This window comes from Drosophila ananassae, chromosome 3L (assembly GCF_017639315.1).
Source record: "Drosophila ananassae strain 14024-0371.13 chromosome 3L, ASM1763931v2, whole genome shotgun sequence".
NCBI lineage: Eukaryota > Metazoa > Arthropoda > Insecta > Diptera > Drosophilidae > Drosophila > Drosophila ananassae.
This window is the reverse complement of record NC_057929.1, coordinates 2,697,153-2,723,501: the sequence shown is the minus strand read 5'-3', so window position 1 is coordinate 2,723,501 and position 26,349 is coordinate 2,697,153. Positions and strand designations below refer to the sequence as shown.

General features: G+C 45.9%; 1 protein-coding gene across 1 annotated transcript in view; it reads right to left on the bottom strand.

Annotated features, from left to right (window-relative positions):
• Positions 1-24,818, bottom strand: part of LOC6495494 — a 34,848-nt gene extending 10,030 nt beyond the window's left edge. The window contains exon 1 of the mRNA XM_001958933.4: positions 21,353-24,818. Coding sequence (XP_001958969.1) covers positions 21,353-22,748 — 1,396 coding nt within the window. The 5' untranslated portion in view covers positions 22,749-24,818. The remainder of the gene's footprint in view (positions 1-21,352) is intronic.
• Between the last annotated feature and the right edge of the window lie 1,531 nt (positions 24,819-26,349).

Sequence of the window (26,349 nt, the reverse complement as noted above, 5' to 3'; positions counted from 1 at the left end):
TACGATTGTGTATTATTTTTTGTGCATTTTATCATTATTGCAATAAAAATCAGTGGTACTATCATCAGTAGGGTGTTGAGTTAGCAAACCTTTTTTTTGCCCTGCACTTTAAAACAATTTACACTCGTGTCCTTTGTGAAGTGAATTATATTTCATTAACGTGGCACCCTTGGGGGCAGTACGGCTGGGGTGAGGAGGAAAGTGTCTGAGCCGAAAATGAAGTGATACCTGCCTCGGTACTTGTCAGTTGTGCCACCCAGATGCTACTGCAAATTTCCCTGACAAGGCATAAATAGGTGGGTGTAAATGAGAGAAACTCGACACCCGACTGTTTTGTTGCCAGTTGACTGCCCCCCCCCCGCCAGGCTGCTTGCAGCACCATGCTCCTCCATTCCGGTGGAATGTTGTTCGGCTGTCATCATGGAATCAATTGATGAGACCCGTAGCCCAGGTAGCCCAGGTGTGTGCGCTTCGTTAGGCACATTGTCTGGGTGTCTGGTGCTGCTCCAAGTTCGACTCCAACTCGCGTGTCGTGCCGAAGAGCCATTTGCATTTTGAAGAGCGCCCACATCCATTCAATCCATAAAGAGTATTGAGAATGGTAAATGGTAAATGGTAATAGGGAATGCTTTACCATCCACAAGGGTCGGGGTGAGGGCGATGACAATGTCGCCAATGCCGCCACAGGCGCTTTTGACGATTGCCATTTATCAACTTCGCCGCGTTGGTCGCCGCATAATTGCATCAATGGATACTTGGGCACGTTTTTGTTCGTGGCATGCAGATTTTCTCCCCTTTGACTCTTTTTTGCATACATATTACGCATACGCCATGGATGCCATTAGGTTTATTACCAGAAGGATCGAGACCTGTCTCGCTCCTTGTTTCAACGCCGCTGCCTCCTCTGCCATCGTCAACCCACTTCTTGTACTTTGAACTTCATTTCATACACAAGTTACTTGCAAATTGTTGCAATGTTCTGTAGTTTTGGATAATTTGGTCTTGTTAGTTTTCCTCTTGCTTTCCTTTTATTTTTTTTGGGGCCAAGTCACCCACTCGCTGCCTCTACCCAAAACCCGGCCAAAACCCACCAGGCCACCTACTCAGTCAGTCAGTTAGCCAACTACCGAGGCTATTGAACTTTAAATTGATTTTTGTGCTTGTTTGCTAGTTTTTCTCTTCTCCTCGGGTAACTCGATGTTCAGCTAACTGTTCGGGTGGTGCTGGTTTTGGTGGTTCTGGTTCTGGTTCTGCAACTGCTACTCCTACTTCTTCTTCGGCTTGGTGGTGCTTATCGTTGTTGCAATAAATCGAAATAAGCGACGCCACCTACAGCAGTTCAGCACTTTTTGGGGCAGGGTGAATGGCACAGTTTCTCATCCACTTTCTGGGCAACAAAAAAAAAATAAAATAAAAGCGCAATTGGCTTTTATGCATTATGTAATGAAAAATAGGGACATTTTCAGCTTTAACCAACATGCTTTCAATTCAAGTTAGAACTTAGTATAGTCAGATGTCAACAAAATCCACTTGCAGTATGAATTCCAAATGGCAATTCCTATGACGTTCGAGTGCATCTGAGTATGCAAATCAGAGATCGCTGGAGGCAACTGTACACACAAAGTCTTGACGGCGCTGATGGCATTCGTGGCTTAAAAGAATCAACGCATGTTGACACTAAGACACCCAATAGCAACAACAATAGCTGGAAGCTGGAAGCGAAGCCACAACAACACGTCCAAGTCGGGTGTCAAAAAATCAAAAGCATAAAAAGGATTTGGCTGTTGCCAAGCCAAGGAGCTCTGTAGCTATGGCGTCGGATGAGTATGGGTTTGAGTTTCGAGGGTGGCCAGAGCCAAAAAGTGCCAACTGATGCTATTTTTGTCGCGCGGCAGACGTGGCGTATACGTAATGCAGAGGGAGGATGGGTTGAGGATGAGTTGGAAAGTGGTGAGTGCAGAGTTCGTGGCGAAAAATAAGTCGCAAAAATTTGTAACAAAGTTCGCGTAGTGGGAAAACCTTTTGCTCCCACACACACACACACACACACACACACACTTACACATACACAAATACATTCAAAGGAGATGAAGAAGAAGGAGCAGTAGCAGTTGATGTAAAAGCAAAAGGATGAGAGCTGCAAACGCCTGTTGTCTCGTCACAGTGGCGCCTAAAAGCCTGCAACAATAATAACAAAACCCACGAAAAGAGAGCAAACGGCACGCACACAACTCTACACAAATGCACCCAGCAATTGTATGTATATGTATGTGTGAGGGCGTCAGCATGCAGGAAGCGCCAGCCAAAGGAAACAGCGCGCAACGATTTTGCAGCAATAAATTGATAGTTTTATGTGGCGCACATAAACAGGACGAAAAGCAAGACCAGTAGCTGGTGCAGTCCAAGTAGAAGGAGCAGAAACAGGAGTAGCAAAAATCAAAGATGTTGCAGGAGGATGGCAGCATAAGAATCCTGGGACATTAAACCCGCGTCTTTATAAAGACGCCCACACCAACACACACACCCATAGCTGAATGAAAGGCTATTCCTATCCACCCACACACTTCTCTTGCATATTTCTGCCGTAAATAGCAAAGGACAATGCATAAAACAAAAGGCCGAGCAAATTTATAAATGACAACAAACAAAATTGATGGGCATTTCTTTTGGCAAATGCCCGCTGTTCTCCGTTCTCGGATCTGTATCCTGTGTCCTGTGCCTTCCGCTCCTTTTGTATTGATTGTATTCCCTTGGAATAGGGGACTTCCACTTCCGCCATCCGGGCAATTTGTCGTGTTGAAAATTTCACTTTTTGGACCCAAATTATGCTCAGGACAGGACATTTCTCTCGCCCCACTCCTTTTTTATTTTGTCCTTTTTTGGTTCAGTTGGTTGTATGTAGTTAGCTAGAGCTGCTTTTTGTGTATCTGTCACTGTCTGGCCTTCATCAAAAATGGATTCCCTGTTTGTCAACTGGACGCCGGGCGAACCGGGAAGGGGCAACAAATTGAGGTGTTTTTCGTCATAATTTTTTCTTCCATCTTCCGTTTGGCCTTAACAAGGTTTTGATTAAATTTCTCTCTCTCTTCTTTTACTTAGAATGTCCTTGCTTAGTATGTATTTATCGGCGAGGAAAGATTTTTCACTTTTTTCATCTATTATTTTAGGACTCCTGTTGAAAGGTTGATCTCTACTGCTGCCACTTTTTGGGCTTGATTCTGCTCCGTTAGCATCAAAAATGTTAGCAGAGTACATACAGCCACCTACTCCTTACGCCAATTGGCCGCAGGATAGCTTTTCTTTCCTCTCGTTTTGTTTTTCTTTTTCATCGCATTGTTTTTCTTCGTATGGCGTAAAAATTCCACATAGCACGGCTATGTGGGAGCCGAAACGTAAACATAATGCGGCTGAGTCCCTCGAGGTACACTTTGTTTTTGGATCGCAATTATTGTAATTTAATAAGCCCGTTTCTATGTTCACTTTGTTCCCCAATTCACAAAATGTGCTTTGACTACGCATTGCCTGCAAGCTAATTGCCGGTTCCGCCCTCTGCATGTTTCATGTTGTAGGTGGCAGTGGCTGAGCACTCCGCAGTTCACATCAGTTCATATTCATAGCTGATAAATCATACGCCCATATGGCTGGCGGCACGGCCCAGCCCATCCAGGGGACTCGATGGCTCCACTGTCGATGGAGGAGCCAGCGACACGGGAAACCTTTTAGGACGCATTCGTTTCAAGCCCGAAAAACGCTTCCCACTTCAAGTGGTTTGCCAAGCTCTCCATGCGCCGAGAATCGGAACCTGCTCTCGGTTTCGGGTACACTACCGCAGGCACGAGTATCGTGTTTCAAAAGGCACCCAGCCTGGGCCGTTAAAATATCTAATTATCCAAATATTTTCCGCTTTTATATTTGCGATAAACCTTTCAGTCACTTTCCTTCAATTCACTCCTCATCGCAGCCCCCATAAACACTTAGACACTCCATTTGCCCCGGGACGGACCCATTACTCCTGCATAGTTTGCATGCAAATGCTTCGCCCCCAAGAGCCCCGAAACATTTTGCATATTGTACTGCTAGAGCATTTAAAATTTGCCATAACTTATGCTCAGTCCACAGTTTTCCCATGAACGCCTCCGGCGGCTCTCTAACAATTTCTCATAGTTTATGGCCCATTTGTGGGCTGGCTTTTTTTTCTACTATTTAGGAGCAAGTCAGGACTTGAGGGACTTTTTATTACATGTGGCAAGCATATTGCAGATGGTGGCAACAGATTTCAGGGGAATTAAACCTAATCATTATTAGTTATTGCAACTTTTCGGTGGAGTGTGAATTGTATGAGAACATTAAGTATACGCACTGTTGGGCCACACTATTTACGCTTTGGTGGCAACTGACTTTTGTGAATATAATCCTGGTGGGTGTAAAATATTGAAAATTGAACGGCCTTGCCATAAAGAGTGAACTCTACATTACAGTACATTAAGTATACGCCCTGTATGACCTTTTTAAAAGCTTTAAATATAAAAATCAGCTTATCAACATCTGAATTATCAAAGAGAGATGAAATTAGTTTATTATATAATAATATCACAAAATATTATTATTTTCCAAAGCAGTTAATTACCAAAAACATGAATGCATTCCTATTACGCATACGCACTGTTGGCTGAAATTGGCTGAGAAACAAAATAGATGTGACAGCAAATTAAAAATTTTTTTGTAATAAAAAATACATAAATGATATTAAAAATAAGCCTAATAAATGTAACTACCAAAAAAACGTGTTCAATGAACTTGAAAATTAGGTATACGCACTGTCTGCCACTTGAAAAGGCCATCGTTTCTGCCAAAATAATATTTAATTTTAATCCTCTTTAAGCTGTCGCCAAAAATAGACAGTAAATAGTGTGCTAAAATAGAGTTCTTAGCTTTTATCTTGAATGGAAATGAGGGAGAAACCCTTTGGTGATATTTTCACTCAATACTCGTAGATTAATCAACAAATTATCAAAGACAAATGTTTATCTGCGGGGCTGGTAAAGCCGAATCAAAACTTACCACTGCCAGATGGAATTAAGATTGGCTAATCTGGCTAAAAGCGTGCCAAATGCCTTTTCAACGGCCCTGTGTCATTAAAGTTTGGTTTATATATTTTAATTAACTTCCATAACACACACACACACATAGAGAGAGAGAAGCACGGAAGAGGGAGAGCTGTTTAAGGGCACGGCTGAGGCTCGTCTGCTGGGGCAAGTGGAAGAAAGAATAACAATGAAAAAGGCAAAAGGAAAAGCAAATGGCCAAATATAGCAACAAATAAACGAAGCAACAAACCATCAACAGTTTAATATGCGACGTCTGTTCCCAAACCGTGAGTGAGTGAGTGAGTGAGTAAGTGAGTGAGTGGGTGGGTGGGTGGTTGACTGACTGAGTGAGTGAGTGGAAGGACTAAGAGAGTGTGGGTAGGGAGAGAGAGAGGAAAAAAACTTCTGGGAATTGCTGCTTACACATTTGTAATCTTGTCTTGTCTTCGTTTGCTGTCTCTGCTGCCACTGTTGCCACTTTTTAGGGAGTGCCGGGAGGCGCATTTCTATTTTTAGAATTCGCCAGCGTATCTGTGTGTGTGTGTGTATGTGTGAGTGCTGGTGCTTGTGCTGTGGGTGTGTGTTCTTTTCCTTTGCCGTCACTCTCTCTCTCTCTTACTCTGTCGCTCTCTTTTTGGTCTCCTACTTCCTTGGCAGGTCGCATTTCGTATTTCGTCAAGAGTAATAAAAACTCATATTTTCGTTGGCGCCTCAACCTCCCCCCCACAGCTGTCCCCCTTCTCTTTTTTTTTTTTGGCCAAATTAAATGAATTTGTTAACGCGTGCTGGTTACTTTTTTATGCTGCCTTTGGCTTTTCCTTTCACGCATCAAAATTGGCCAATTCGCCTTCCGTTGGCGACGACCAACCGCCAAACCACCGATCGATTAGACGGCCAGGCCAGCTCTCCTAATGCTACTCCCAAGGACCAAGGACTCGAGCGAGCCAAACTTCTTAATTGCCAATTAAAAAGTGTTATAAGCAGATCTTTTGAAGGCGATGGCCGATGAAAAATGAAAGCCATTAAAAGTTTTCGGGCCTCCGAATTGTAACCAAGAATAGAACCAAACCATGCCACCAGAATGCCACAAAAATTCATAAAGAGAATTTTCGAGTGATTAAAGTTTCTATTAAAGTGGCTTCACGACATTCCATCTAATTAGGACAAAGTGCTTTTATTTTTCCATTTGGCCGAAAAGTTGTCGCAGGTCAGGGTGAACGACTTGGTGTACACATGGGGGCTTGGGGGGTACATGTACATAGTATGTACATGGGGCACCAAACAAATGTCCATCATTTGCAAAATTAATGATGTGATGAGGCAAAGTGCTCAGGCGAAACTTTAAAGGGGCACGGCGGGTCGATTGTAAATTGTAATTGTAATTATTTTAATTGGCCAGTCAAAGGTCACTCGACCCATTTACTGTGGCATGGGCGTATCTGTTAAGTTGTATATATGTACCACTTTTATTTTTTTGGTAGCAAGTAGCGCCTTAAAACCTAAAGCTAAGGCACAAAAGCTGCCCCATCAGCTGCCAAAGTGTTAAGGCAAGAGCAAACAAAAGTGCGAACGGTTATTATTTGGGTTTGACGTCAAAGGCCTAAAACGCCAATTACAAAGCACACTCGCACACAAACAAACAGAGCGTCATTTGTGGCAGCTACGTGCCGGGCCTGGCCACCCATACACTCATACACCAGCAAAAAACACACAAACACAAGCACACACAATTGGCACACTACAATTTTAATACAGCATACTTTTGGGTCGCAGGCCTCACGCTGCAAATGACAACAAAAGCGTCAGAGGTGAGCAGGAAAGCCTCAGTTCCAGCCTCAACCCACTTTCCACCCCCACCCCCTTCGGACAGACTCTTCTCCTCTCGCTCGATGACTTTTACTGTCTGTTTTCGCCATGACCTCGCCCACCTGACCCCTTAAGACGCCTTTGGCACAGTGGTCGCAGATCTTTTGAAACTGAACCTCAGTATCTGGGTAATGCCCCCCGCTTAAATACACTGAGATAAATGGATACAAGCCAATATACCATAACAATGGTATAAAATCGATTTTTGCGACCGCTGCTACAAATTTTTATGTGTTTACCTTTTATTTTTTTGGTCTTTGTTATGGCTCACGTAGTCGGGCATGTGAGCGAGATCCTGGGCAAGGACGAGGTGTAAGGCTTGACCCCTGGACGCACCCTCTACTCTTATTTTTTGTGGCCTAAACCAACTGATATTTAGCTCATGAATGCCATTCGACGGGTCGGTCCCTACTAGCATTGTTACATTTTATGTGTTGGGGCTGTCTTGGCCCCCGAAAGATTTTGGGAATGGAAAGGCCAGAGATCCTGTTGCCAAAATTGTTTTCTTAGGACCTCGCATCCTGGACTAGAAATTCGATGCGCCATAAAAACTCGGGCCCCCTTTTTATGGACTTAATTATGAGGTTTTCAGCTCGATTTCTCGGCGGCAACTCGTAATTGAAATGTGAGAGCTCTCTGCTTTCTGCTATCTGCCACTTAACTTGTCAGTTTTGCCGCCAATGAGATGGCAAATCAAATTGAATTCCATCCATATCACTCATCATCAATCTCAATAAACGTGGCCAAGAAGGATGTTTACTATTTATAGCCACCGTATCTATGAATCTAAAGGCACCCACAAAGAATTTCCCCTTTTTTTGTTATGGCTGTTGTGAATTTGCATTTAAATTGCATTGCTGATGTTTGCATAAAACAGAATGAAAATTTTCCCAGAAATAAGGCTAAAATGCAGCCGACAATCAAAATTAACTTGCCACAAGCTTTGTTGCAAGGTAGCAGGCACCAGCTGAGAGCTTTTATTTTAATTTCAAACAATGACTAAACACACACGCTAAGCTAAACCCTTCTAACCACTTGCATACATATTTATATTGTTTATAATTGGCGGTGAGTTAAAAATAAAACAGAGTATTTTTGTATGTGCCGGCCAAGAAGGTACAAAAACAAAATGTATATGTATTGAAAGGAGGCAGAAAAAGAAGCCCGCTATTTGTATGTAAATCGCGTTTAAGCAGCGACAATACCAACTCACATCCGACCTGCCACCCGGCCATCCTGCCACCCGGCCATCCTGCCACCCGGCCATCCTGCCATCCTGCCACCCGACCATCGCCTGACTGCTGCCGGAATTCTCACATACATTAGGGCCTTAAAGGGGAAGGTAATCGCGTGCTCTGTGCAGATTAAAATGCGACAAAGCAACACGACAAAAAATATTTTAAATAAAAGCGCAGCCAGCAACTGAAAAGCCTCTAAAATAAAATACAAAAAAAAAAAGGAAAGCCAGACTCAGCATACACAGAAAAGTCGAAAAGCGTCAAAAGCGCGGATTTGTAAGTATTTTGCATATACATATACGAGTACAAAAATTACAGGAGGTCAGAGGGCAGTGTGGAGGTGGGAGGTGGGAGGGCGTAATGGTGACGGGGGCGGAGGGGCTCACCAATTAAGTCACGGCAAAATGCGCGACGGAAATGTGGAAGAAACAAAGCTGCGGCCCATTTTTTGGCCCTTTTTTTTCTGTCTACGTCATGTGGCATTCATTTTGTGGTGGCCCAAAGTACTTGGTTACAGTGCAAGTCATTAAATTAGGATTCAACACCTAAAATTTATATAAAAAGATTAACTAAGCCACATATAAAGCCACACATTTCTTAAGAGTTTTAATCACAAATTGCTTAGTAACTTGTGTTAGTTTTCTTAAGAAATTAGTTAAGGACATCCTTATCTTAACTGGATGAAACGCACTGTATGCGTGTGGCGGCAACAGCAAAAGCACATTCTGTTGCGGTTGACATCCGCGAAGGCTTGAACCTCCGTTCCACGACAATACGAAGGATAAAAGGCCACCTCGACCCACTGCCATTATCCTCGACATCGTCGTCGTCGGCGTCATTTCCGCTTAGCTTGACGCCTTGAATAAATGGGTGAGCTTTGCTTGGCTTTCCTTTTTTTCGTTTTTGTTTTTTGGTTTTCTTGTTTTTGTTTTTTTGTGGAAAGGTTTTTCAATTTACTCTGGGTTTGCGGCACCTGTTGAACGACGGTGGTGCGGCTTAACCAATTAATATCTAATTAAACCGAAGCGAAGCCAGCAATTTGGTTACAACTTTTCCGTACACTGACTTTCCGGCATCGATGCGTGGAAAAATAAATAAGCGATTAGGAAAGAAGAGATGCAATGAAATCCGCTTAGGACTTAATAGACGGCAATCACGGGGAAAGCGTGTCTAATCGCAGCTGATAGGATAAGAGCGCTTCATGTGGCAGGGAGACAACAAAGCGCAACTGTCGCAACAGAAAGAATTAGAAAGTGTTGCAAGGAGAGAGTGTAAAAGAGTTGAGTAGAAGCGACTGATGCCTTTAACCATTAAACATTAGACAGACATCCTTGGGGCAGAAGTCCTTCGGGAATGTACTAATTGGCAATGCACTCGAGTGTGAAATTTGGTGGCACAAGTACTTGCCACTTACCAAGCACTATCCCCAAAATCGTTGCCCCAGTTAACCCATAATTTCACACTTCAGACCATTGCTAATTGACAGCCTGCCACCCTCCAAAACCAGACCATCCACCCACTTGAAAAGTCCTCTTCAAGGACGCCTACCAATGACGTCAGCAGGAGCCGGGCTTGCCAATCCAGTGAAGCATTGGTAGCCATGGAAATTAATAGAAATTATCTATTCTTTGGCGGATTTTCTGGGGTTCCAATTCTTCCTTTCTTCTTATTTTCTCGTTTTTTTTTCGCAGCTGAAAATTAAATTCAGAACTCGGTGGTGTGGCACGTTATCCTGGGAGCCACGAAAGGCGGCCAAAAGCCAGTTGCCTTGGCGCAAATCAAAGTAATTACAGGCGAGTGTGCTGCCAGCAAGTGCTGGACACGCCCCCCATGGGCTGGCTTCTATACTTCCCCTCCATTTTTATTGGGAAGAGATGGGGTTTGGGGACGGGCCCGACCCGTCGCATTTTATTTATAACCGTAATGGTTATAATTTTGGGCCAGTGGTTGCTTTAATGATGATTATCCTGGCTGGCGGCGAACGACTCCCCCGGCATTTGCGTCAGTGTATCGGCCGTCCTTAGCACCCGCCTTAACCCACTGCAGCCCCAAGACCCAACCTGCCCTGCCCTACCTTGCCACCAATCAATGCCGCTCAATAATTTAAATTGCGTTCTTGCCGTCGACCCGACTTGGCCTGTCTCAAGTTATTTATACAAAAATTCTAAATACATTTGGCGTTTATTTCCGGAAAGAAATGAAAAAAGAGTCTCCTCTTCTCCTCCACCACTCCAGCACTCCCAGCACTCCCGTCTAATTTCCCGAGGTAAGCATATTCCTGGTTGGTAGTACGTGCCTGACGCATTTGGCTAAAACTACTTTTCGCAATTGTTTTCCTGCCATTGGTGGCCATAAAAATTTCATTCTTCATCCCGCTGCCAGAGCCAGTGACTTTGCCAAAACTCATATGGCAAAACAAGCAGTCCTCTTGGCAAGGATCTCGCTCCTGTCTCACCTCCTTCACCAGCCAGGACAGCCAGCTTCGGCAGCACCGCCAGCAGGTGCGTCTAACTGGACATAAACATGTGCAAATCAACATAACTCCCCAGGATCCACAACCAGGACACTCCAACACCCCCAACACCCCAAAAGCCCAACTCCCAGCTCTGAATTCCGGACTCCGGACGCCCAAGACTCTTTTTGGCTCTTTTCTGGCAGCCGGTGATGTGTTTGTTTGTTTACTTTGAAGTTTTTTGCTTTGGCAATTTTTCGCAAATTGCTAACTGGGACAGGAATATCTCTGGAGCTAGCTCCTGGCGGCCACATGGCTCGGACTTTGCGGTGCACTGACAACATGTTTTGAACATATCACTTTTCTATATGGAAAATTATTTATAACTTTTGACATTTTTAGTGCTGCTAGCAAAGGGATTCTTTTCCTTTTTTTGGTTAGTTTTTAGGGCAAAATGGAAGCCCGACTTTTCAGGAATGGCTGGGAACAAAAGTTAACCCAGAGTTTCCGCCGCTAAGCCAACACGTTGTAGCCACCTTTCCATTTGCCCCAACTGCCACGGGCATTTCTCACATTATTAATATTATTTTTCGGTGAGCTGTCCCGGTGCCTGGGCACGTAGTTTTCTTAGCTCCTTAGTCCTGACTTTTCATTAGCACCCAGGTAGTAGCACCACTCCCCACCATTCCCCACTGACAACCAGGTGAACAATGAACAATGAGCCCAAGCTCGAGCCCGAGCTGAGAAAAAGTTTCATTAAAAATGTTGAGGCTGCCTGGTCCAAAGTTGCACTGTAATTTTCCACACTCATTTCTGGCTTTTTTTTCTGTACTGCTGTGTCCTGTCCCTAGCCTGTCCTGCGCTGTCCTGTATAGTATATTTTCTGGCGGACCTGAAGTAAAAGTAGAAAGTTTCTGCACATCTCCCGACGAGTGGCTAAAAATAGGCACTGAAATATATGACGGCGAGAGGCACCGTTGCCTGCCACATAAAAGTTGGCGGAAATATGGAGGTGGCTTCTACGGGGGCGACGCGAAATGCCGCTTAAACTTTTAAGGCAAGTTTATGCCTTGTTTGGGCGCTATGACAATAAAACTTTTGCTTTATATATACAATATTTTTTTTGGTTCTTTGCATGCCACGCTACCTACCTGGGCTACGATATGCTTTTATGTACATTTTTTTGCTGTTTCTGGCCTGGTCCTAATACCCTTATTTATATTTACGACGGAATGAGAAGTTTTATTGTGAAATATACTCGGACTCGGACTCGGACTTGGACTCTCTACTTAAAGCATAATGAAAAGTTTTGATTATGCTCCGATCCCCCGAAAAGCGGAATCTCCGGAGCTACTTAGTTACTTAATTTCCGCGCGACATCCCCGAGCACTTGGCCGGAACTGAGCTCTTGGTCTGCTCTGCTCCCTAGAAGGGGAAGAAAAACAAAAGGATCAGAGGAATAGAGGGGCAATGGTCCTTAGGTGTAGGCAAGACGTCGACTGTCAAATGACACAATGCCATGGGGGAGTGCGACCCCCGTTGACAGTTCCCAGACGGCAGCCACTTAAGTACCAAAAGAGTGCGCACCTTTGGCAATATTAATAGCCAGGACGAAGGATGAGCAGGCAGGGTCAGGATGGAGGAGGAGGCAGGTCTCAGAACTCAGGCAAGTGCAGCGGCAGGAGCAGCAGACAAGTGCAGTCTTCGTTGGGGGATTTCGCAGAAAAGGGGCGCTCCTAAACGACGAGGGTGAACCTTATGAGCCTGCCAGCCATCCAGCCGGTCCAAGGGACATCCTGTCAGCCAGGCAACAGCAACCCCAATGCCAAAGGGCCAAGGGACGGGACACTTGGACGTTAAACGTAGTCAAAAGCAGGGCTTTTCATTAGTCTGCCAGGCAGGCAGCCTGCCAGCCAGCCAGCCATCCATCCAGGCAGGCAACCATCCAGCCAGGCAACCAGCCTTACCAGTCCCCACTGGCCACCCCCATTTAATTTCCTGGCCAAACTCAATTTGAACTCTGACCTTAGCTGGATTTAGACGAGCCGCACGCCGTCGCCTGCCTTGGCATATTTTAGAAAACTGTCAAGCGTTGCAAATGGGTAAACAAGATGCTAACCGGACGATATAGGCCAAAGCAATGCAGACACAGTGATGGGGACAGTGATTCCAGCAGGGATTGTAAGAAAAATAATAATAATACATTTATAATTAAACAAAGAATAAATGTTCAAAAGCGTTAGTATTTAATAAAGTTTATTTAAAGTATAGTATTTTTAATGAATACTCTTCAAAAACAATCCTTCATGCTACAATACTTCATGCTAGAAATCACTGAAATGCCTTTGAGCTGAACTTTGGAGCCAACTCTGTCCAACAGGATTCAAATGTCCCACGCCCAGCTTCATTCACAGCGACAGGACATCCCCCTTACTGCCATCCCCTCCCGCTCCCTTTGATAGCCACCAGACCGTACCCCTGGCAGAATGTCCATTCATGGACAACGTCCGTTCCGTTCCATTCAGAAACGGCTGGCTTTTTGTTTTGCTGGCACTGGCGGCGGCTTTCGCATTGTTGCCACTGTCACAGCCAGGCCAAGACCCAGGCAGCCAGGCCACCAGGCCATCCCCACTCCCTCTCCTCCTCTGGACCCATTCCCAAAACCCATTCACATTGTCATTCTGCCGTGTTTGTTTATGGCTTACGCAGTGGCTCAAGTGTTTGCGTCTTGTGTTTGCGTTTTGTTTAGTTTTTGATTGGAAAACAATGCCAGGACGAGAGAGGAGGGTGCCCATTCGTGGGTGTCCTGGCAATGGACTGGGGGATTTTCCAGTCCAGCCCAGTCAGTCTTGGTAGCCATCCCAAATGGTTATCGAATTGGCCACGTTACTTACTATGTAGTAGATGCCATTGCATAAATTATTATTATGTAAGTCCATTGAGATTTGGCGAGAAAAGTGCGTAACAAGCATGATTCAGGAACCAGCCATGTCCTTTTCCCCATTTCCCATTAAACAAGAACCCTCTCTTTTTAAAGGCCAAACTATTAATTCCAGTAGGAAGCTTCTGCCATCCATCTTCTGGTGTCCCGCTGTTCCCATCGCTTATTTGTTGCCGTATAGATAATGGAACAAGAATTCAGGACCCTGCGTAGTGATAAAAATACACCCACAAAAACACAAGCACGTCTCCATTGGCCAGGACATCGTTTATAGACACATCGTTCTACCTGCGCCGTAGCTGGTAGATGGTAGCCCGGAGTATTTGCTCAACTATACGCCGTGAAAGGAGACGAGACCGTGGTTTATTCCGTTGGACAGGCGATAAGTACAATGCTGGGGGAGAGTAGGGCTTTCGCTTGAAGGCTCTAGTATTGTGGCTGTTCTTTTCTCGTTCTCTGGTTTTTTTTGTCAAGCTGGCAAACTGGCGAAAATTTAAAACAACCCGAGTCTGAAGAAGACTCTGAACAGACAATAAATTAAACATGAGAATGAAATCTTTGAGGAGCAGCAGGTGGGGGAGAACACAGAGCACACAGAGTACGGGTATTATTCTTGCCTTGGGAATAAATTCAATTTGACATGGTGTGCATCCATTAGCAAAGTTCGTGGCTATATTTGGTTTACGCACACGACCCGGTATTGACAGCCGGAGGTCATTTGGTGGAGTCACCTACTGGCATATTAATGTGGAAACTTCCAGTAAGCCTTAGCCTTCTCGCTTCGAATATAAATCTTATTTAATTGCAAACCACCTGTCAATTTCCACTAAGGCACGATGGCGCGAGGGGCAATCAGCCGGTGACATAGCTTGACATTTATTCGCCGCAGACCGCAAGTAGGAGAGCAGGACCTCGGGCCAGATGACAGAAAAAGGAGGAGGAGGATGGGGACTCTGGAGTCGGGATTAGGCTTTGAGCTGGATTAGTCGAGCTGAAAGATCTCGCATCAGCTTCCAGTTGTGCGAATTCGTTAGCGCAAGCGGAATCTCTCAGAATTTATTCGCCCCAATGTCAAAGGTCAATTTAATTTGCTCGCCCCTCTGTATGTGCCTCTGCCACTGACTCTGCTCTGTATCCCGGCACTGTGTCCTGTCTGATTGGAACAATCGCACCACATCCCTTTTGTGAATTCCCACCCCGGCCCAGTCACGTCAGGTGTGGCAGCCTGTTTGCCCTAGGTCTGTGGCAGGCAACAAGTGTTGCGACTAGCATTTCCATTGCCATTTCCATTTTCCCCCTCCCTCCCCTCTACCCTCCAGCTTTTCGAAAAAATTTTCCTACAATTGTTTGCCTTGTTCTTTCCCTCCCCCACACGCCATCTCACAATCGGATATGAGATATTATTCTGGAAGGTAAAGTTTAGTCGAAAGCCATTGATTGATTGCAGAATTTTTTTTTGGAGTGTGCGTGGGTGTGGGTGGCGATGAAACAACTCCCCCTTCTCCCTAGAATGCCAAGCAAAATTACATGAAAATTAAAATAAACAGAAACCCGCATGAATATTACATAATTTGGCAGGAACCCGGACCATTTTAGTTATTACAAGACAATGAGGATGATGATTATGCAGAAACGCAATGAGTTCACCGAAAGAAAATCTTTGGATAAGTTAAAGAAAAGAATTATATTTGAAATTCTATACAGAATTATTTAATTTTATAATAGTAATAATTTCATAATAATATTAAAATAGATGGTCTTGTTTCTTGACAGTCTTGTTCGGCCTTCTTCCAACACCATCCAAAGAAGCTGTCAGAGAAGATGGAGTCGGGAGCTCCAATCCCATTTGGCCGCATCCTTTCTAGTCCTTGTTGCTTCTGCTGCTGCTGCTAAATTATGCATGCAGCTGTGTGAGTGCCGGGCCTCATTATGCACGGCTGCTGCGAGTTGCCGGCCCGGAAGCCTTTAAGTAGGCAGCTCTCTGCCCACCGGACCATCTCCTCTCTAACCCCAATCCGTCCACGGACGGACTCCAAGAGCCCTCTGCTTTCTTTGCTACTTTTTCGCTGTATTCCCATTTTTTTTTCTATTTAAGTTTTATTTTTTTTAGTTCTGTCATGCATGGCACATGCTGAAGTGATGCAAGCAACGCATTAAAGTAGGCTCTGATGCTCTGGTGCTTGTGGCTTAAATAAGCCATAATTTGCATTAGCATGACTAGGCTCTTGCCAACAGTGCCAGTGCCTCCCAAGTGTACTGGCTGCTCCACTTTCCACAGACAAGTAGTGGTATTAGTCTGTGGAATTTTATTGCGTTTGATTTCCATGACCTGTGACGCACAAAGGACCTAACCACTAGTCCCCAGTCCTCCAATCCACCAGACCCCCCGTCCCAGAATAGAAAAAAAAATAAAACAGAAATCCAAAAACTGGCAGCATATGTCATTCGCTGGGGTATGTGCGCACTTGAGGCCTAGCCCCGGTCTGGCTATCCTTGCAATTGTTTTTGGGCTCCCCGTTCTACAGGACTAGGTTCAAGGACACGGACGACTGCCTAACTGATAGAGACGCAAAACCAAATTTAAAGCCATTTAAAAGATTTTAAAGACCCTCCAGTGGATGTAACTGGAGTGTAAATACATATATGTAATAAATATTATTTTTACGACCACGCGGATTGGTAGTTTCAGTTTCAGATCCCACATGCGCGTCATTCCGCGTCCACGACGTGACGGTGGGGCCATTTAAACGCTCAAGTTCTTCCGCAGCAATTAAGCCAACCGGATCAATATGCAAATAAATAGTTTTTAATTAAATTGAAACTGAGTGGGGGAGTAGAGTGGGAGAAGGCTTCATAAAATGATGAAAATTACTCAATGATTACTGGTTCTAAAAAGCCAGAGGCAGAGGCATCCATTATTCATATGCTAAGCAGGCTAATTACGGGAAGCTGCTGACGAGCTGGCTAATTTCATGCTCACTTTGAGCTAAAACAGTGAAGGCAGTCAGTCGGCTGATGAATTAGGGAATCCTGCCTACGCCTTGCCTATATCCTTGCCATCCTTGACGTACATACACTGGTTCGTACGTATTGTGCAATTCATTCATAAATTCCGCGTCAGCTCACAACTCATTAGGCACGATGAAGACAAGGACGAAGACCAGGACGAAGAGGGCCCAGAGTAGAAGACACTGCCACTGGGAGGAACGAGCCACCAACTACCAACACTTGCGAGTGTCTGGCCCGCTTTCGTTTCTTTGCCCTCTCGCTGGGCACTCTTGATTGCATTGCATCATCTTTTGTGGCCAAAGGACTCGCTACCACTCTCTCTTTCTCACTATCTCGCTCTTGCTCTCGCTTCACTCTCTGCTTCCTTCGTCCTGGGTAAATATATCATAAGCAAAATCCTTGACGCTTCATTGACTAAAAAATTCCAGCACACACAAACACACAATTACTCAGCCACATTTATTTACCGAAGGGCTTTTTTTTTTTTTTGCCTCCTTCGTCCTTTCGGATGACTAAGAGCTGACTGACCGAAAAAGGATTGTAGTTCTATGTGTTAGTGTGTGTGTCTTATTATAGATTTTGGCCAAAAATCTGAGACTTGGTGTGTGGTGTTCATTATTGTCCCATAGCTGATATTTATACACTAGACATGCCTCTGGGCTATCCTTTGGGCACTTCTGGCCAGATTTTCCCATTGCCCATTGCCCAGATTGGTGGCAGAAGTACAGTATATACTCGGAAAGTATATCAATCCCGACTAGCCGGAACGATTCTGTGACGTAAGAAGAAAGCAAAGCTGGCTCTTGGCCTGCTCCTGCTGTCGTCAAACTGGCTGAATGGGCCACCAGCACGCACACACTCTCACACTCGCCCCAACACGCAGACAATTGGCCTGCTCAATGGCCTGGCCTGGCCTGTCCCTAACCCTCCCGGCCCCTTCCTTAACACTCTTTCCCCTCTTCTGCTTACGCTAATGTAAATATTTTCCCTCAGCCTCCGATGCCTCCACTGCCTCGTTGTCGCTGTCGACGTCGTGTGCCATAATTATATATGCAGGCATCGAGGAATCGGTGGGAGGGAGGAGGGTGAGGTGGGATTTTTGGGGCCTAAGCGCCTGTGTGTATGCTGTAAAGTCTCGCTCGCTCGCTCGCTGGGATGCTGTTGCGATGATGTCATTGTTTATTGATTCTTGTGTGCGGCTGTCCATTTCCAGCACGGTTCTGTTTATTTTTGGTCACTGCATTAAGTCAAAAGGCTAATTTTCCGGCCTATTCTCTCACTGCCCTCCACTCCACCCCCCACACCGTGCCCCATAACCACCTCATTAACAATTTCAGTGCGTGGGCGGTGGACACAGCCTGCCACTGGAAAGGGGCATAGACATCACATCTTCCAGTTCATTGGGCTGGCATTGCTTGCAATCCAAATTGGGGGACTTCCGTCCTAATTAGCCCAAGGATGCAGAGCAAAGAAAATAGGACGAAAAATTTCGTCCTGTTGGTTGGTCCTTCCTGAGAGGAACATTGCCGAAAATGTCAAAAGTGTGGCACTCCGTTGGCATTGATGTGAAAATTCCAAAAATGAAATTTTTGCGTATACGATACATGTACAGGGAGTGTAGGTCAAAGGGCACATCTCAAGCATCCTTGGAGCTTCAACAGTCCTTTTTCCATTAAAAACGTACTAGATAGACATTCGAAGAGAGAAAGTACATCATCTTAGAAACTCTCAATCTGTCTAAGAGACAAATTTGTGACCTCCACTCCAACAATATAGAAGAACAGTCATTTGCATGTCCTTAGACATGAATCGGAGTAGTAACCGGAGGGTGCCGCCGCACACAACAACTACAAAAAAGGACTCGAGTGAACCACAAGTTGCGGCAGACAACCTGTCGCTGTGGCAGCAATCGCTGTGGTGTTGGTGGTGGTGGTCGGTGGTGAAATTTTCCATCCGCTCGACTGCAGCGCCCACGCATGTGACAGCAGAAAGGACCAAGACATGGCAGCGAAGAAGTGGAGAGGAGGGGGAAGGACCTCCAATGATAGACAGTCTGATGGACGCATCTCCAATATCCATTTCCAACTAATTTGCGTAATATTTGACGGGTGAAGGAAGGAAAGGCGATGTGAGACGGGGAATGGGGCAAGTCCGGACAAATCGATGATCTTTTCGCCGCCAAGTGGCCACTTGAGGACCGAGGAAGCCTCAAATTACAAATTAAATCAACCGCCAGGATACGATATATATATATGAAATGTGCCTGTGTGAAGGAGAATTAAAGGCGTGCGCATACACACACACGCACACCGTCAGGAGACAGGGACACGCATACAGGATATGGGCGTGGGAGCAAGGACTTGTCAAACGGAGGCGTCCTGTCCTGTAGCGTACTGTCCGGCCGAGCTGCCCGTGGGCCCCCCGGGGTGTTGTTACTAAATTAGTTGGAAACCGGACCGGAGCAGGATCGTAAATTGTGAACAACGCGTTTTAATGATGTCAAGTTGTAAACGCAGCCGCACTTTTCCCGGGAAATTCTCTGACTAAATAGTGTATCTATTTGTGAGCTATTCGGTTGGGCGAACTCTTTCGGGACTCGGTACATCCTTCTTATCCTGGAGTGCTCTGCCCAGTAGCAGTGGCACACACATGCCGCTAAAACAATTGTAATTTTCCCAAACTAAGTGCTGAAGAATGCCGGCGAAAGTGTGAAGTGTGGAGGGAATGTCGGAGCGACGGGTGGCAGGACATGCGGAGCGAGGACATCTTCATCGTTGGCGGTTGACGTTTTCACAGCTGACACTCGATGACGTTATGAGGAAATGAAAACAATAACATCTACTAGCCAGCGATGAAAAATTCGGAAAAAGAAAAGAGGGAAAGCGGGAAACCAATGCCACCAATAACGATGAGGGAAAATTGTGCAAACATGCGCATAAAATGAAAATTCATTGATTGTCTTAAATTGAATTTTTCGCAACAATTGGGGGGAGATTCGAATAAAAGGATAAGACAAGGACCCCTGGAAAACAAAGACAATAAACTTGTCCAATTTAAATTAATTGGCTAATCAGTTTCAATGAAATTTTCACATGATTTCTTCGTCTTCGTCAAGGACTATCGAAATATTAATTCCAGGAAGAGCCAATTAAATGGCCATTAAAATGCATACTTTTAATTGAAGACTCGAATGCTATCTCGAATTTTGTCATTTGATATTTTCTCAGCCATGAATTGAAATTATTTGTTGCCATATTAGATGGCCGGACAAGGCTTACTTGATTCCCTGCCAAGTAATGCCCAGCTCTCTCCTTCTGCCGGCTCTTGGCCATGTCCTGGCTAGGCAATGAAATCGCATTTAGCTCACGGCCATAACAATGTCGCCATTAAACTTGAAAGTGTTAATTAAAAATTAAAATTGATTGTCAGACAAGACCAGAGACCCAGTCGGAGAGCTCAGCTCCGCATCCTCCCGGATCCCTCGTGGTCTCTCAACTTTCTCCGGCGGCGAGCGAGCCGGAGCGTATTCCGTATTCATGGCAACCATCAAAACTTGTTGTAAAGTAATTTAGCCAGCCAAGTGATTAACAACGGCCCGAAACGGGCTGGGGAAGGGGGCGGCATGGTTCAAGCCAAGGACAAAGTTCTCATCCCGCTGCTGCGAAGGCCCCTCCAACTAATTTTCTAAATGCAATGGCCAAAAATAAGAGACTGAAAAGTTGGCCAAACTACCGAAAATAGCCGGCAAAAAGCTGCAAAAACTTTGCCGTGTTGGCCCTATTGTTGACAAATGATTTAGTGACAATCTATTAAACGCTGGCTGATTGATGATTGATGAGCCGGCCGGTCGGTCGCCCACTTGCCGGCTAAAAGGATTAAATTGCCAGCCAAGGGAACTGCACCAGGACATTCATGATGGTGGTCCCAGGTCCCAAGGAGTCCGTGCCGGAGACCGCGGGTCATAAAATATTTAGGAAACGAGCCAAATACGGGCCAAAGGCGCTAAGAATAACAACGGCCAGCGTCATGAAATAGGTACACAAAATTGTCCGAAAGAAAACGAACGGAAATAGAGCGATTATGGGCTGTCCTTCGGGACATGGCCGTTCTTTTGCTCCCACCGACCGACCGATTTTTTGGACTTCGACCCCAATGCCAGAAAAACAACTTAGGTATAGGTATATACCAACGGACTGTGGGGTCAATTGATGGCTCCGCACCACGTTATTCGAACAAAAATTAACAGGACACGAAGTGCGGTGATATTGGAGCGATATGGTCTGTCGGCCGGCGGGTAAATGTTGTTTCTGGCCTTAACCCTCTGACACGCATTGCTGAATTAACGTTTGTTTATTATTCCAAAAGTAATTAGGAGAGACATACACTGTGATTCGAGTTGGGAATGGCATTGGATAGCAAGTATTTTTTCAAAAATCTATCACTGGCTATGGTTATTTATTTCTTTCTAAAGATCTAGCCTGAAGATCTGTTCTGAAGATCTCTTCTTAAAGATATATATTTCTTATTATATAGTCCCTAGTTTCTAGTAGAATTTCTTTAGATCCATTTCGATTGGATCAAATTAATGGCAGCCAGTGCACTCCGATTGCAGACAATGGCCCAAAGGTCAGGCGTTAAGACAACTGGGCTTGATTGCTTCCATCGATGGCTGCCAATAATCGATCCATGGCAACCGCCAATTGATTGTCCCACCCGATAATCCACCAAACAATATATATAGCCATATATCCAAACTTACCGATTTGTGGCACATCGTACTGCCGTTGACCGCGGGCGGTGCGCAGCATCAGCTGGCTGGCTATACTGTGGGACACCATGGGTGGCGCCGCATAGCCGCTACCCGGCGATCCCGCAGATGCTCCGTTACCGCCACCGGATCGCTTGTGGCTGGGATCCTTCTTCTCCTGTTCCGTTTGCGGTTTTTGCAACTCCCCAGCGGCTGGACTTCCTCCCAATTCGTTAGCTGGCTTCTCGTTATCCTTGCCGCCTGAAGCGGATCCGGAGCGGCTGGTGGACTTCAGGTGCTTGCTGCCGGCCGTGGCCTCCGAGTTGGCGGCGAGCGAGAGCTTCCCATTTCGCTGCGGCTTGAAGTGCTGGGCAAAGATCTGGCGCTGCAGCTGCTTCTCCGCTCCCAGGCTGTGTCCTTGGGATCCCTGGGCTCGTTTCCTGGCCCACTTCTGCTGCGTGCGTATGTTGTAATTTCCAGGGCCGTGAACCTTGCCGGAGTGCCCACCCTTGGCGGGTGCATCGCGCTGCTCCTGCTCCTGTTCGAAGAGCTGCTGCAGGGACTCGGGCGCCGTCAGTTCCAGTTGCTCCAAGGTCCGATAGGGGTTCTCTGGCAGCGGCTCCTCCTCCAGGCCGTGGTACTGATAGGCGTCCAGCTCGCGGAGGAGATCCTCCTCACCCAAGTGGTGCTCCTGCTCGGGCTCCAGCTCGGAGAAGTCGTCAAAGTCGCCGAACGAGTGCATTGGCTCGTAGAGTGCCTCGGCCTGCTCCTCCCTCTCCGACGGCGTGACTACTCGACCGTAGTACTTCACGGGCCTGTTCTCGAGATCTCGGAGCTGCTCGTAGTCCTCCTCCACGGTGAGTGGAGTGGGCGGCTGCTTCTGGACATTGCCGAAGATGTAGCCCCGGGCCGCCTGCTGGAGCAGAGCCGGATAGTCGCCGACGTCCAGCTCCTCGGTGGGCTGCATCTGTATCCGTCCGGCGATAAAGGGATGACCCCTATGGTTAACCGGGGCCCCTCCAGTCTCCGCCGTCTGCTTGGCTCGAGCCAGGAGCATAAGTCGCTCCCGCTCCAGCTGAGCCATGTCGGCGATCTCCTTGTTGAGGCGCACGGTGGTGGCGTCGAAGGCGGCCGCCGCCGCCGACCGATGGGCATGACCACCACCCGGAGGAGATCCGCCCGGATGCTGTTGATGCTGCTGGGCCGGAGCCTTCTGCCACGAAGAGGACGACGAGGTGGAGGGTCCTATGGGCTGGCTGGGGGCGGGCAGAGCTCCCTGCAGCTGAGCCTTTGCCTCTCCCAAGGACTTGTCGCCGTTCGAATTCCCGTTGCCGCTCAAGTGGAGGGCGTAGAGGCCGCCTTGAATCAGCAGGACGCAGAAGAGCGTCTGGGCCAGCGAGAAGAGCATTTTGCGTTTGTTGGTCTGACGCAGCTTCTCGATTGGACGGGTTATTTTGGCGGCTTATTTGGTTAGTAAGAGTGGGGTGGAGAAGATAGTGCTTGGTGGTGCTGTAGTGCAGTAGTGTGGTAGTGGGGATGGCTGGGGTTGTGGGGGACCTTTCGTTAGCCTCTTCTTTAGCTCGATCCCTGCTAGCTGGGGTTGTCTCTTTTCCCTCGGCTTTAATCAGAGCTCTTGTGGGTCTTCAGGCCCCACACCGCTGCTGATGACCAACACTGGGCTGGCGTAAGCCTGGCATTGCACAACACTGCTCGCGGGCTCCCCAACGTCTCTTTTTCTTTCTATATTATTTTTTCAACCGTCTTTCAACGCCTCTTCTTTATTATATATCTTCCTCTTGGCTCTCTATGCGCCTTTCTCCGCTTTCTCTGCTGCCAAGTTTGTTGTGCTGGCGAGTTAAGCTGCACAGTTCCTTCTGCCTTAGACAAAATCAATAATCAATTGTCTACTTTCGAAGCGGAACTGGAGCTGGGAGTTGGAGATGGAGATGGAGTTCGAAGTGGACTTGGAGGTGGAGGTGTAGCCTGGTGTTGGAGTAGAAGTTGGTGGCGAAGTAGCAGCTTTTATTACACCGCAGAGAGTGTTTTGAACCTTGTTGGCCCGTGTCGAGTATCGGGGGAGTGAGATCCGGACTCCTGCCCCTGTTCTCACGAGCTATTCCGAGGGGGAGGCCCACTAACAACTAGTTGCTGTCTTCCGTCGGCTTTCAGTTAGCAACGCCACTAGATCCTAGTCCTAGTTCTCGTTCTCGTTATCGTTCCTGGTTTTGATTTAGCTTCTGTTACCTCCACTCTATATATATTTTAATTGGCTGTCCGTCACTTTAGTATCCTTTCTTTACAGGCTTAGATGATTAAGTTTTCCGCGGGCACATTGGTTTTCTTTTTTTTTTTTTTGAATTCGTTTTGAGCTACTCACTTTTGTTTTCTTTCGTTAAAATGCAAAGAAAATTTATGTTGTATAATTTGTATATTTTATAAGTAGTTGTAACAATAATTTGTATTATTATTATTATTTTTGTTTTAATATTTCTTTAAGGAACTTTTAGCACTTTTTTCGTGTTTAGCGCTCTTAGCTTGCGGCACTTTGTTTTCGTTTCGGTTTTTCATATAAATTACTTTTTTTGTTGTATATTATTTTTTAATTTAAATTCACAGTGTTAGCCATCAATTGAGGGAAAAAATGAACTGGAACTAATTTAATATTTTTGTTTTCTATTTTCTTTTCTTTTTTTTCCGATTTTTTAGATTGAATAACTTTCGCACTGCACTAGGATTTTCGAATAATTTTTTTTTAGAATTTTTTTTAAATATGCGATTGAAATATACACAAGTATCTCGAAAATAATTCGTTTTTGTTTCTTAAATTTTGAAATATTCCGCTTTTGGGTGATGGAAACTTGTCTGTTGTTTTTGTTATTGCTGGGTGAGTGTATGTGAGAGGTGTTTGGTGGAATAGACTTCCTTTTTATATATTCTTGTGTGTTTTTTTCGCTGCCTCCAAAAGTGTTCCGCACGTTTGAACCGACGAGCAAGGACTCGTCGTATGGTCTCAACAGGATTCGCCTGTTTGTCTGCCTTTTGCTTGGCCGCCTGACGCAGTCGCTGCCGGCGTCGCTGCTTCTGTTGGCGTTTCTCCTCTGTTGCTGCCGCCGCCGCCTCTCCTCAAGGCGTTTCGTATTTCAACTTTATGATACTCGCACACACACTTAGCCACCAGCACACCGGCGGTATAGTGTGTAGTGTGTGTTGTGCCCCTTCCCGTGCCTCGAATTTCACTCCTCCGTCCGACCGACTGGCTGCTGGGTCCTCCACACTCTTACTTGCTTGCTCGCACACACCCTCACGCTCGCACTCTCTCTCTCTCTCGCTCGCTCTCTCTCACTCACACTCTCTCTGTGTGGAGCACTTTCTCCTGCTTTCTTCTTCAGCTTCCTGTGCTCCGCAGTCAACTTCAGCGTCGAGCTCGAAACGACAGTCGCGTCTGTTCGCTCAATACTGAGCAATGGCTCGCTCAACCACTTGTTTTCAACCTGCTCCACGGATGATGTCCAAGCCCGCAGCTCGGAGCTCGGAGCTCGAAGCTCGGAGCCTCCGAGCCTCGGATGTCGGATTTTGGATGCCTCCATGTGTAGAGTTTTTCCCGAAGTACCGCCAGCCCCACCAGAGAGCCAATGCCAGGGAGAGTCTGCTCTTGCGCAGGTTGTACCGTTACCGGCATCGACGACTCCCCCAAATATCCCATATCCCCATTTTTTTTCGCCACCACCCGCATCACCCTCTCGGCACACAGCTGCCATATGATTTGCGGTCCTAGTTCTGCGTGGGCTGCTAGAATTCCGATTCGATTCTGAGCCTCCATCGCTTGGCGGGGCATTTCCCAGCTCCAAGCCGAATAAGGACTTGGTAATCCCTATTACCTGTCTATCTAGTCAGTTTCCTGATTGCATCATGAATGCATTTTCACGGGGTTAACCCATAGGTTTTTGGGGATAAACCGACGAAGGGAAATTCTATGATTATTCTAGTTGGAAATTCCCATTTCTAGTGGAGGGATAAACATTTCCTATCATTGTCTTTTATTAATTGACTTTTAAGTGTTAAGCTTAACATTTTAATAAAAATAATCCACCCAAAGGCTTCCAAATATTTTATTTTTTATAAAGATATTTCTTCCTTATTAAAGATACTTATGTAGGTGCTTATATTTACACTGAATATGGTCTATATTTAGAATAAATTACATTAAAAATTTGTTTACATTGTATACGTAGTATAATTATTTAATTTTAAAATAAAACTTCTACTAAAAACCCTTTACTTTCCTTTATCATCCAATCAAACCTCTTTGTAAACCATAAGATCGCTTTCCCCACTTTCACCTTAAATCTACCCCTACAAGTTTCGAACTCTTGTTTCGAAATAGTACTGCGGATTTCGAAAACGATGACGCCCACACATTAGCGAGAAAACACGAAGTCAAAAACCAAAACACTACGACAAAATTAGACTGTGAATAGAAATGAGAACATGAATTGCAAGTCATTAAGGCAGCCGACCCGAAGCCCAGAATAGAGAGTGTCTGGCGGGGCCAGGAGGGGATAGGAGAAAGGGGCAGCGAGAGTTCGGGCCAAGACCAACATGAATGGAGGAGAACTCTGTTGGCCACGTTCGGAAGAGAGGCGTCATCGATGCTTGCAGACTGTTCCATTGCTGTTGTTGCACAGGACTCATGCAGAATTCAACAGCTGTGGGAGGACGAGGAGGGCGGCAGGTATCCTGTGTAGCAGGAGCCTGAAGGCAGGAGGCAGGACGAGGCCTGTTGTCGTCACAATGTCTGTGGCTTTTACGTTTTACGAGCGAGCTATAATATATATTCGCTGTGCCAGCTCAACGATTTTCGAGCCGAGGTGAAATTGAATTGGGAGCTCCAAAGGAAGCCACGTGAATGGACTGTGGAGAGTTTTGAATGAGCGAGTAGCTGGTCAGTTTTTCTAACAGTATAATTAGTATATATTAAAAAATATATTCTTTCTAAAATGAAGAAAAGT